A 12937-nucleotide genomic window follows, 5' to 3' on the forward strand; every position below is an offset into this window, starting at 1 on the left:
ATGGTTTTGTTCTCTATAGTTAATTCCAACATTCATGAAAACTGTACGGGAAATCTGGTCTCATTCCGAAATCACTTAGTAGCGGAGCTTGAACAGTGATTTCTGGCATCAGACACCCACGAAAAAAGTTGTCCATTCATGTTGGCATGATACGTGGGCAGTTGCTGTTTGTCAGGGACCAAGCAGTGAGGCAAAGAGAAAACAGGATTTGGTTGGAAAAATAGGGTTTTATTTACCAAAAAAAATTTATTTGGCCAAACCATCTAACACAAAAGGGGAAAACAAAATGGACGCCTAACTAATACAAAGGAAGAACTAACTACACAAGTCCCCCCTCTGACATGGCAGGTGATGGTATGGTCTGATGAGGTGGCCACAGTATTTAGAAGCCATCTGCCCTTGGCCATGCCTTTTGCCTCTCCAGGAAGTGACCTCCCACCAGCACGGTAACTCAAACAGAGAACAGAGAATTATTAATTTAACAAAAAATAACTCATTCTAGCCCTATAATGTGAAAATGTGTGCACTCCATTTAAACAGTGTATGGCTAAAAGGAAATAAAGAGAGGATGTGGTTGCCTGCAAATAAAATTAACTAGTGTACCTAACAAAGTAGTGAAGTGAGCATGTAGATTATATTACCACTTGTGTTTTTACTTTTTGTGGCCTAGGCCACCACACCGTTATTGTTTAACAGTGCTGGCAGCATCAGGGGGAAACGCAGTGGGACAACATTAAGTTAAGGGGTCAAAAGTCTGAGTAGGATGGGTGGAAGGGGTGGTGGATGGGTCCAACAATCATAGACTTTCACCCAGGAGGCCAGTGCTTGCTTCCTACCAAAAAGCCAAACCCTGTTCTTTTTTTCTAAATCCAATCACATGCCTTTGTTGCCTAACCACAACCACGTGCAAAAGAAGTCACTTCACAGTGTTGCAGCAACATGTGTTTATTTGAAAACACACAATTCTTAAAACAGGCAGAATTTGACACGATGTCCCAGAACGTCAACAACAAATGGACCCAGAATACCTTGCACGTTATATGTGGACGCAGAAAGTCCATGACCAAACACTGATATGTGTCGAGGTCAGAGTGAGAATGTGTTGGTACGGGGAGCTGAAGTTTTATATGGCTCGGCTGATTACATTTTATTAAGGCTTAAAGTTATGCAGAATTAAGGGCAGGCCGCTTTGAGTCACAGGCTGTCTATGTAGCATCACCACAGTCTATAAGTGAGATCTACTTATGCTCCTCCCCAACTCCACCCTCTCATCCAAATATGGTAACTTCCTGGCCCTCGGAGTCCAAGATGGTGAATTACAAAATGTCAAACTTGAGGCTTCAAAACAGGCGTCCACAAATCAATGGGTGACGGTCTATTGCCTGTATTGGCTTCAAGGGACAGTTCAGCAAATGGGAAGCTGAGGGTGAGAGGGGATTAGCCTAGCTTAGCATAGACACTTAAGGCAGGGGGAACAGCTAGCCTGGTTCTGTACAGTGTTTAAAAAATGGGCCCACCAGCACCTCTCATCAGCTGAAACACATTTTACTTACTTTGTTTAATACTTAAACTCTGAGTATAAAAAATGAGAGGCTGCGGATTTAGAGGGAGCTACAGAAGGAACAATGTCAGTGATACAGTGACTTGCTGGAGTTTCGCTGTCAGTGTGAAGTTTTTCGGCAACCAAGCCCCCATTTTCAAAACTTTGAACAGAGCCAGGCTAGCCATTTCCTCTTGCTTGTAATTTTATGATAAGCTAAGTTAAATGATATGTAGCATATGGACATGTGACTGGTGTCAATCTTCTCATCTAATAGCAAATTTTTGTAACAAAAAAATCCTCCTTTAAATTTGAGTTTGATAGTCTTGCCCAGGGAGATGACAAAACAGTCTGCACTTAAGTTTCCATTACTTTGTCCTGCTGATGACGACCATGTGATAAGGTAGAAGAAAACGGAATAAGTGGACCTTGAGTGGAAGTTGCATAATCAGCTGCTGTTTCTAATGTCAAGACTGAACTGTCAAGCTGACCTGAACGAGAAGTCCTAAAAGTGCTCAGAGTAATGACACCTGAGCATCTAATAATGACGACTGTGTGATATGGCCCAAAACAAGCGAGTAAGTAAACATTGAATGACAATTGTTTTGTCACATTTTTCAGGTCTTTGCATTCCTGTACCTCCATACCTCCTCTGTCTTCCTCTTTTCTCCCTGCGTCTTTGTCCGTCTTTCTGCAACTGCACACAGGTGAGCTGTCATACCTGCACCCTATAATTACATCGTGTGACTTCCCCCTCCACTCTTCAAACAAACACACACACACTTAAATGCCTGGAGGACACCTCTAGAATTGCCTTTTAAACACACACACACATCACAAAACGAGTCTCGTTTGACGAAGAGAGGCTTTCTGAGGATAGATGTCGCTAATATGAACTTAAAAAGTTATTATATAAACTCTGGAGGAAGAAAATGATTGGAATAAGCCGACGGATCTTTGTGGTGATGCTGCATTTTATTACGCTCTCCATGGCTCATCATCAGGACAGGTAAGAAAGAGTTAATGAAACTATCAGGACAAAAAGAATCTGTGTAATTTAGTCAGCTCCTTTAAAAAAAGGAAGGGGTGTAGGTCTTTCTCACATAGGCTGTTGGGGGGCTTTTCCAGTGTGAGCATGTGAAATGAACCTACTTGGCCTGTGTCTAATCATTTAATAGCCTCTTACTGCAGTGTGGGTGTGAGGAGATTTAACAGCAGCTATGAATGAAGGTTGTTCAGTGGTTCTGTAGGCCATGTAGTTTATTGCACTTTTGTTTATGACAGCAGATTTTAATGAGGGAGGAATTATTACTGCTCAGAATTTAAGGACTTTTCTTGTGAATTCTTGGGAGTGAGGAAGGTGTTTCATAAGTAGTTACGGTATACAGCTGCAGTAAACGGTGCTCAAAAGATCTGGTAAGCTGTAAAATGTATGAGATATTTATCTGAATATGGGACTGTAACTTGGTGACATTTCGGTGTAGACATTTGTTGCGTTCAAATGCTCCTTGGATGGTCATATTTCCCAAAGTGAGAAGTCATTCGTCCAACTTTGGTGTGTTAATGAGCTTTAAGTTGTATTCTGGAAATAACATGGACACTACAAAAAAAAACTGTTGTATCTTATTGCCCAGAGCATTTGAACAACCCGTTAATAACAGTTTAAAGCTTAATATTGCTAAGTGATTTTGTCTTAGACAGCTACTACAAATTACATGATAGCAAAAAATTGACATGCAAAATGTGAATTAATAAACATTTATTGGCATCAACCTAACATTTACTTCCATCTGCCATGTTTCTGCATATATGACGTCAAATTTGACCTGAGGGGGCATTGACGTGAATTTTCCCAGTCGTGAACTAATTTTCTGATTATTACCACACCACATGAATGCAGGGTAGACACATTATTTTCCTAATCCCATTTTCTACCTCTCATATGTTTTGCCTATTAGTACCTTTATTATTTCCTTAAAAAGTTGTGTCCATGGCTTGTACTTTAAGCTAACACTCCCACAGTGCATCATATTATACAGTTGTGAAAATGACCATTGTGTGACTATGGACATATTTTAAGAACCTATCGGTAATGACGCAAAATGATGGTGACTGATATTGTTCTCAATTTTCACTGCTCACTACAGAGTAAACTTCTAAGTGTTGGCTATATGGGAGGTGGTGAATGAGTACATGAGGGGGTAATTTGGGGCTTTAGGTGTATCTATGCTAGATTAGTCTGCATTGTACTTCCTTCCTTTGTTAATCTCTCTGGCACGAGAGACAATTCAAGAAGGTTGACAGTCTCTACTGTTGGGATATCGTTGGTCTAACTATTGTTTATGGTGTTTTTTTTTTTGTTTTTTTTTACTGTCATTGAATTTTTTTGTCCAATACCGTTTTCAGTTTCAGTAAAAATGAAGGTTGCTGTCTTCAACCTTCTTTCATGGCATCAGTCTGTGTGAGTTCTGTGCTGAAACTGAAGCCCCGAGGGCTGGACGCCGCTTAATGATCTGATAACCTTTTGTCCCAGCCTCCGCAGGTCAGCGGAGGATGCGCTGGAGTACACTGGGGGTCGAGCACGGCCAGGACTCTGCAGCTATGGTCAAACTACTTCCTGTTGTTTGAGATGGAGGAATGTTAATGGCATTTGTCAGCGTAAGTCATTCTGCGATTCAGTGACAGCACAAGTACAATGACACATTACCCACAGTTCACAGGTTATCTGTTCGGCATCTCAGCAAAACAACAAATACTGGGACATAAGTGTGAGGAAGAGTCTTGCATTTCTGCTTCTTTTCTTTTTATTTGTCCTCATATTTTACCTGTTTTTATGATAACATAATAATATGTCTTATATATATAACACCCTAAAACAGGCTGCTTTTACTTTTAATACTCAAGTACATTGTGCTGTTTCTACTTCATGTAACTCTGCTATAAATGCAAGATTTTTAAAGCTGCAGTAATCACTATACTTCATAGGCATTGCATCAAATGACCACATGTAATGTGAAAGGTGTCGCTCGTATGTATTAAGTAAGAGAGTACAATTCATTTAAACAGCACTTATCGCAGACATAGGTCACAAGTGTTTCACAAGGGCAATGTAAAACAAGAAAGAAAACACAGAAGACAAAGCCACGTAGTTAAAAGTGCAAAATTATTTGGACAATACACTAAAATAAATAAATAAATAAATTAACATAGACAACAAGAATACAGAAAATACAGAGCTACTCAAGTTACCCAAATGTCTGTCTCAACAGGTGCATCTTTAGCAAGCTTTTAAAAGAAACTTGTTTGAGACCGTAAGTGAGCAGGCATTATAGCTTCAAAAGCTCAATCATTGCGAGTTTTAACATGAGTGCAAGGGACAGACAAAAAATTTACCATATTTGATCGAAGAGAGTGAGCTGAAGAATACGGGTGAAGTAATTCAGCTACATAAGAGGAAGCCAGACGGTGTAACTGGATCCTATTATTAGCAGGGAGCCAGTGAAGGGATCTCGTAGTGTTAATAAACACAGAGAATCAACATGCAACTCTGTAGTTCCTCTCAGCTCTACAGAGCGTTTTAGCATCTTTAAGCTCATTGTTTTGATTATTTGACCCACAACTTGTTTTCATTCACTCTTGCCGCTCACATCAACATCATTTCAAACACCAGCAGTGGAAAATGCTCTGATAAACCCACTGTGTCCTACCTGATCAGCAACCAACGACAGATAATGTTAGCTGGTGAACATAGTAGAGCATTTAGCAGTTACACTCAGGAGCTGGTGGAGACCAAAACAGAGGTAAAAGGAGAGTTAATATGGGACTTAAATTTGCCAGGTACCAGTAAACATGACTCCAAATGAATGGTAACATTGCTCCACATCTGCTGGATTTGTAAATAGGCAACTGCTGCTACCAGAATTGTCATATCAATGTTTTGTCTACAGACCAAACCTCAGCTTCCAAGTAGAAAATCCTCACACCACATATATAAAATGAAATGACGCTGAGCAAACGCTGCCTCAGTTGTGTTCATCCACCAATGAAAAGGCCTGCTAGAAAACATTACCTTGCTGTCAGACAGCTTTTTCTAACTGGGGAGCTGAAGCCGCTATCTCAAAGCCACCAAACTTCATTTACAAAAACAGTCATTTTACTTTGCAGGAAGTGGGATATGCTGGTCTTCTGCTGCCTCGATTGGTTAAGGTGTATGGTAAAGCGGAGAAAATATTCCAAATATAGCATAAACTGATATTGAGATTTTTAGTAGGTGGCTAGATTACGTTTGGCTGCAGCCCCATCCACCGCAGCAGCCTCCATTGTTTAGCTTCCGTGCTGGTAGATTTGGTTAGGGTTGTGTTTAACTATAAATCTTTAAACGTTACAGTTTCAACTGAAACTTGACGACAGAAATAAACAAGTTTGCCGTTTTCACATGTCTCCAAAATTCGAATCATTTGCCAGTTGCCTATCTGAAAGTGACGTGATTCAGTCTATGGCTTTTTCTGTCGCCTTCAAGCTGACAAAAAGTTCCGTAGTGCTGTTTTAATTTTCACATTCATGTATCATACCTTTATAATAGTCATGGATCTTATCATATACCAGTGTACAGAAGTTAATGATGTTAGCATGATTCGTTTTATATTATGTCTACATCCTCTGCAGCTGTGTGCAAGAAGCCCTGTGTTAATGGAAAATGTGTGGGACCAGACAAGTGTTTATGCTCCACGGGGTATAAAGGCCCTCAGTGTGATGAAGGTAGAGTATAATGCACAAAATCATTGTCAGTCTTATGTTTCTAATTTCTTAACCCATTCTCCTGCTTCATTTACCGCAAGGATTTCGAATAATGTTTCATATTGACTCCAGATGTAAACGAGTGCGGTTTCCTGGAGAGACCATGTTCCCAGCGCTGCATGAATACACACGGTAGCTATCGCTGTTACTGTGAACCTGGATACACACTCAGTGCAGATGGATACACCTGCACCAGTGAGTAATTTTCTGTTTAAGTGAAAAATTTGAAACTTCTGTATCTAAAAACCCAAATGATGAAAATCTGTTCATTCGCAGATTATATTTCCGATGTCGGATCAGTTTTACACAAAAAGCCATCTGCCATCTTTAAACCATAATGTGAGGTTAAGGTATCCGAGTACCTGGTGCTCAGTTTACGTACCTTTTTAGGCTAATGTAAATATTTATGACAGAAATTCACAGTTTATATTAAAGAAAGTGATATCATAAGAAAGTTTATGTGATAGGGGATTTAACAGGAACAACATATATGTTGTATAAGTATGTGATACATGTAAGATACTGATTTTAGTTTTTAAGCAGTGTTTGGTCACCAATTTTTGTTTATGATTTCATTACCAGTCCCAGTTTTGAAGAGACTGTACTGTGCTGTGTGTATGTGTGTGTATGAGAGTGTGTGTGTTCTCTCGGTGGTGATCCAGTGGCCCATTTCTCTGACCGATCCTCAGCCAGTTTCCCTGTCTGTCTTCCAGGAGAGGCCGCATGTTTCTCCCTGCGCTGCCAGTTTGGTTGCCAGATGGAGAGAGGGGGAGCGGTGCGCTGTCTGTGTCCCCCCGGCCTCCACCTGGCCGCTGACAACAAGACCTGTGAAGGTAATGCTCCCTCAGAAACACCCCTCAGCCTATCGCTGCGGTGAATCACCGCACAAACACACCTTGTTTATATTTAGTGCTTTTCATGGTTCTCGTTAGCCTGCGCTGCCATTTCTGCTCACTTCATTACTCAGTCTGACATCATCTTAGTCTTTAGGAGGGGTTGTTGTTTAGTCCTAACTAATCTTTGGTGTATCTGCTGACATCATTTTCAGCATGTCGTGATGAACCCACAGAGAATTATCACCCCTCAGTTCCAGGGGTATTTCAGCTTGTTGTTGTGGTTTTGTGGACCGCAACTTTACTGTTTTGGTTCACTCTCACCAGCAATGAGCTCCAAAAAACCCTCTGTGTGCTTCCTACCCCTGACTGAATGGCAGGACAGACAAAGTTAGCAAATGGCTTGTGAACATAGTGGAGCATTTAGCAGCTAAATAGTCAGATATAATCAGGAGTTGGGAACACACAACAATACACAGCAATTTAGGTCACTGAAAACAGAGTTTTTGTAACACTATGCACAAGGTGAAGATGTTCAGAGACTCCATTTTTATTTTTTTCCCTTGTAACATCAGAGTGTGTGCCGTTTGATCTGGTCAAAATATCAGAATCAGAAATACTTTATTGATCCCTGAAGGGAAATTGTTTGCGTTACAAAATAGTGCTGCTGGCTCTAACCTTGCTAACAAGACTTTTTACATGTTTACACATAAGCATTACTAATAATGTAACTCCACTGTATTAAGAAACATTCATTCATTCATTTTCTGTAAAAGCTTATCCTGTTAGGGGTCGCGGGGGGCTGGAGCCTGGGCGAGAGGCGGGGTACACCCTGGACAGGTCACCAGACTATCACAGGGCTGACACATAGAGACAGATTCACACTCCACAGCCAATTTAGAGTCAACAATTGACCTAGCCTGCGTGTCTTTGGACTGTGGGAGGAAGCCGGAGTACCCAGGAAAAACATGCAAACTCTGCACAGCAGGGCTGGCCCGTACTGGGTTCAAACCAGGCACCCTCTTGCTGGGAGGCAACAATGCTAACCACTGCACCACTGGCTGCTCCATTTGGGCTATAAAATATGGTACGACAGTCATTGCTTAAGGTAGTCTGTCTTTAATAGCTTTTTCCAGCATTTGATTGGCTAATATCTTCTTCTTTGCATAGATTTAGGGTTAGGGTTTGGCATGCTGTTTACAGCACTTCAGTTGTGTTCTGCATTTTTATTTGGATGGGGACGTATTTTATTGCAGTGCTTGTGTGGAAAACCCTGTTTTCAAACATATCCATGTCCCTGTGGACCATGCCTGAATTACACCCATCAGGGGAAATGAATGGTAAAGTTGCTACTAGGGCTGCCCCCGACTAAGAATTTTCCTAGTCGACCAATAGTCGTCATTTAGGGCCATTAGTTGACTAATCACCCACATGTAATTATCAAATTACATATTTTGGGCGGGGCAACACAATGGTTTGAGTTGAAGGTCTGAGAAAGAATAGTATCAGTAACATTGTTAACACTGTGCTACATTACAGAGAAATACAAACCGTACTAATGAACCTTCATTAATATAGGCCTATATTTTATCTACAAGGCCACGTCACACACTGAGCGAGCCGCCTGTTAATGACGCTGTCGGCAAAGCAGTAATGATTGTGCTAAGTGGCTAATGGGCATGTAGCTACTTCCATGTTTCAGATGATACGTCGTGTTTGTAGTTGACCAATGAAGATGAGTTTACATATCACCTTGGGTTCGTCCTTCACCTTCTCAAAATGATCCCACACTTTGGATTTCCTGCCCGACATGTTATTAACTAGCCTGTGGAATAACCACAGGTACCAGTCCTGGAGATTAATGTGACTCCTGTCTGACTGCTGAGCGTGGCCACTTCCTGTGTCTGTCCTTTCAAATTAAATTTCCACATGGTCCAGTCATATAGGTTTTGATTTATTTTGAAAGGGCGCAGCTCCTAATAGAGTTTCTTGTTTGTTTTTTGTTTTGTTTTTTTGTCCTCTGCGACTAAGCAACCAATGAAATCTTGCTGACTAATGACCTTTCTGGTCGACTATTAGAGGGCTGCCTTACTACATGCAGTATCTTTGGGTCTGCCATTTTAGTGAATGAGCAAGTGTTTGCTCACAAGTTCGTCATATTTTCAGCAGGTGATAATATGTAAATACTGAGTTTGATATGGTTACAAGTGGCCAAAAACATAATTTAATGCAGGATAAACAAAGTCTGAACTTCACTGCCTCATCATAAAATCTCCTCTGTGACTACATAATGGTTAATCTTGAACATATTAAAGCAAAGAGCTGTTAAACAAGACTTTTTTAATGGCTGAATTTAAACACTGTTTTAAAAAGGACAGGCACTCGACCTTGATGAGTGTCATACAACAGTGTAAGAACTAATTCTGTCCACAATTCATCAAAATGCAGATTTCGTTCCTGAGTTTCTAAAAGCTTCCTGTTGCCCAGGGAAAGTTCCTCGATGTTCCTACAGTGACTCACTGTAGCTGCACATTCATTTGAAAATTGTCATTCAGTTATTCTTTTCTTTTTTTCAATTTGTGTGCTGTTGCCACCATCAAGCTTTGCCAGATCGTTTCCATTTGGCTTTATTTGTGGAGCAGGTGATGCACACAGCTTCCCATGCTCAATATGTTAACTACCTGCAGTGAACTTACCAGTGGCACCTCTCCACTGGGTCTGTCCACCTAATGGTGAAAAGCCTTTAATTACCTGATGTAAAGGAAAACATACCCTGGACTCTCTCCTCACTGCCCAACCGCTTTATGACTGAAGTCCCCCCTCGATAGTTCAGCAACAGACACCTCCTGTCCTGTAATGAAGCCGCCCTTCAACAGCCTCTCTCACGGCTGTTAAGGCATTTTCACACTGTGGGAGAGCTTTGGGTGGGAACGATTCAACGTCTGAGACAGAGAAATCATAGCTTATGTCACACCAGTGCACAACTGTGTTTAAAGTAGTGTGGGACAAGGGACTGTCGATGGGGCAGTAAAGTTCACATTCCTCTCATATTTATTGTCTGACATTTTGGAAGGATTTGTTAAAAAAAGAAAAGGTGTGATAAAAGACTTTACTGGTAAAAATAGATATAGCTGTGTGTTTCCTGACTTACTGCCTTGTCATAAATTTAGAGAACCATTTGTGTGTCATTAGTAAATGCAGTCCAGAAGACACCATAAAGAAGCTTTCTCTGCGCACCATAAGTCAAACATTTGTGTTTTGGGGTCATTCCTTGTTTTCCACCCAGAACGCACCTTTCAAAGCTTCAGTACAAAGAGGTGGTTGCAAGGTCAAGGTGCTCATTTGTGCCTCTCATGCCTCTCTTTTGAAGGTAATTACTGTTTTGAGCAAAGACAAGAAACATTTGAGCTGTGTCGTGTGGACGAGAAGGCCAACAATGTGGACTGTTGTGCAATGAAATTAGCTAAATGTGTTGCTGCTGGCGTTTGACACATGTTTGTGTTGCAGATGTCGATGAGTGTCGGCGGGATTTGTGTCCACGGCGGCAGACCTGCAGGAACACTTTTGGCAGTTTTGTCTGTGTGTGCCGAGATGGCTACGTGATGGGGACAGTCCAGGGCTCGGTGCAGTGTCGAGGTGTGGTCTTTATTTTGTTATTAAACAAAGTTGATGAGTTAAAGGTCCAGTGTGCAGGATTTAGGAGGATATATTGATAAAAATAGAGTATAATATGATAAGTAGGTTTTCTTTGGTGTAAAATCACCTGAAAATAAGAGTTGTTGTGTTTTTGTTACCTTAGAATGACATGTTTATATCTACATAGGGGGCACCTCCATGTTTCTACAGTAGCCTGGAACAGACAAACCAAACACTGGCTCTAAACAGGGTCATTCACATTTTTGCGTTTTTCAAGTTTGAAACTGCTTTATTCAGTGTTTTTACCAGTTCAAATCATCGGGTCAGTTTGTTTTGGATAGAATGAGACCTCTACAGATAACTTGGCTCACGCTAAAACCCCTTGAATAGCAGGTGCTGGGCTAGAGGCCCATCTGAGACTTGCCAAACACAGATTTGTAATGTGAAACTGCTTTATTCAGTGTTCTTACAGGTTTTAATCACCTGGAGTCTCATTTATAAAACAATGTGTAGGATCCATACTAAAAATGTATGCACGAATAAGAGCCAAAAATTGTGTGCCCAAAAAAATATTTGACAATTTCTACAATCAGGCTTCCACCTCACCATCTGCGTCGTCCTGTCTCTAAAATGTTCATAAGCATGGGTCAAAGTTTCTTCCATCAAGTCAGTATTTTTACATCACAACTTTTGCGTGGGAAGTCACGTACACCTTTTTTGGCCCTTGTTTTGTGCATATGCAATGTTTATAAATGAGACCCCTGGTTTGTTTTGCAGAGGAAGAGACCTCTGCAGATAATTCAGCTCCCAATCAAAACCTCCTGAACAATAAACAGTGAAGGAATTCTAACCGGGAGAAGTTTTAGCTGGTTGCAATCTGCAATCTTCACCACTAGATGCCACTTAATCCCCCCTAAATCTTACACACTGTTCCTTTAATGTGATTTTTGAGCACTTATATTGAGTAGTTCCCCATTGCTGTTAAGCAGATGGTCACATGTTTCCCATGAAATCTCAAAAAATTATCTTTGTGTGAAGATGTGCTTGAATATTAAAGTAAGTGTGAGGTGTTTTTGTTTTACATGAAGATTGGGGAGAGAGTAAAGGGGAAAACATGCATCAGGAGACCTTCATGAGAATCGAACCAGCGGTGTAAAACGATGTCTGGTGCGTTTTAGACCAACAGGCCACAGTGTATGACATTTTTCTAAGCCACATTCAGATCTGTTCCATGTCCAATCCTGTAAATGACTAAATGGATCACAGCACAGCTCCACATGTTCTCCTCATCTGCGTTAATTGGCAGAGAGAGGGATCATGTGAAGATGTGCTTTGGCAGCAGAGGCTCCACAGACCATGTTTATTTGATGAGCACTCATAGCTCACCCACTCAGCTGTGGGCTCACCCACGAGCTGTTTTTGTTTTCATCCATGTGATGAGCATTGCAAAATTATCTCTCGAGCAGGTTTGAAACAGACACCCTTTGCTCTCTCCATACTGATCTCATATGACTTAGCTATGAAGCAGCCTCGCTCTAATACATTCGTCATTTATAAACATCTCCCTCTCCTCCGCTTCGCAGATAAGGACGAATGTTTAATGGGGTCTCACCGGTGCAGCCGCCATGCTCAGTGTGTCAACACAGATGGTTCCTACACCTGTCAGTGTTTGGAGGACTACTTCGGCAACGGACACACCTGCTGGCCCAGGAGAGCCCCACAGTCCAAGGCTGCCATGTACTTCAACTACAAACTCTCCAAAAGAACCAAACCCATACAACCTTCATCTTAGAGCTACTTCTTACAAACCAAAGGGGAAAACCAACATTAGAGGTTAACTTAAGAGGTGCTCAAGTTAAAACGATGGTTTACAGACATGAGGACGTTTTCAACACTCACAGAACAAAGTATTTACTTAAGTAATGTTAATAATTTTCAACTCAACTGGAAGCCCGTTTCTGTTTAAGGCTGTTATTTCTCTTCCCCGTCAGCAAGGCAAAACCTGGAATAACCCCCTCAGCACCATTAGTTGTCTGTTTGATGTCTGTTGAAGGAACCCTTCATTTAACAAATGCACCGCAACAGGACCACACTCTGTACTTTGCCTGTGTGTGCTTCAGCCCAAATGGAC

General features: G+C 41.2%; 2 protein-coding genes across 2 annotated transcripts; both read left to right on the forward strand.

Moving 5' to 3' along the window:
- The first annotated feature begins 403 nt into the window (after positions 1–403).
- On the forward strand, positions 404–7214 carry LOC125883540 (epidermal growth factor-like protein 6). The gene is made up of 5 exons (XM_049567881.1): positions 404–446; positions 4074–4198; positions 6206–6298; positions 6410–6532; positions 7051–7214. Exons 1-5 carry the CDS (start codon positions 406–408, stop codon positions 7212–7214), a joined length of 546 nt encoding a protein of 181 aa, XP_049423838.1. The 5' UTR covers positions 404–405.
- Positions 7215–10699: 3485 nt separating this feature from the next.
- Positions 10700–12685, forward strand: LOC125885978 (nephronectin-like). The gene is made up of 2 exons (XM_049571862.1): positions 10700–10806; positions 12390–12685. The coding sequence occupies exons 1-2, from the start codon at positions 10773–10775 to the stop codon at positions 12596–12598; spliced, it is 243 nt and encodes an 80-aa protein (XP_049427819.1). The 5' UTR covers positions 10700–10772; the 3' UTR covers positions 12599–12685.
- Positions 12686–12937: the final 252 nt, after the last annotated feature.

The sequence above is a fragment of the Epinephelus fuscoguttatus genome, linkage group LG3, assembly GCF_011397635.1.
Source record: "Epinephelus fuscoguttatus linkage group LG3, E.fuscoguttatus.final_Chr_v1".
In the NCBI taxonomy this organism is placed as follows: Eukaryota; Metazoa; Chordata; class Actinopteri; order Perciformes; family Serranidae; genus Epinephelus; species Epinephelus fuscoguttatus.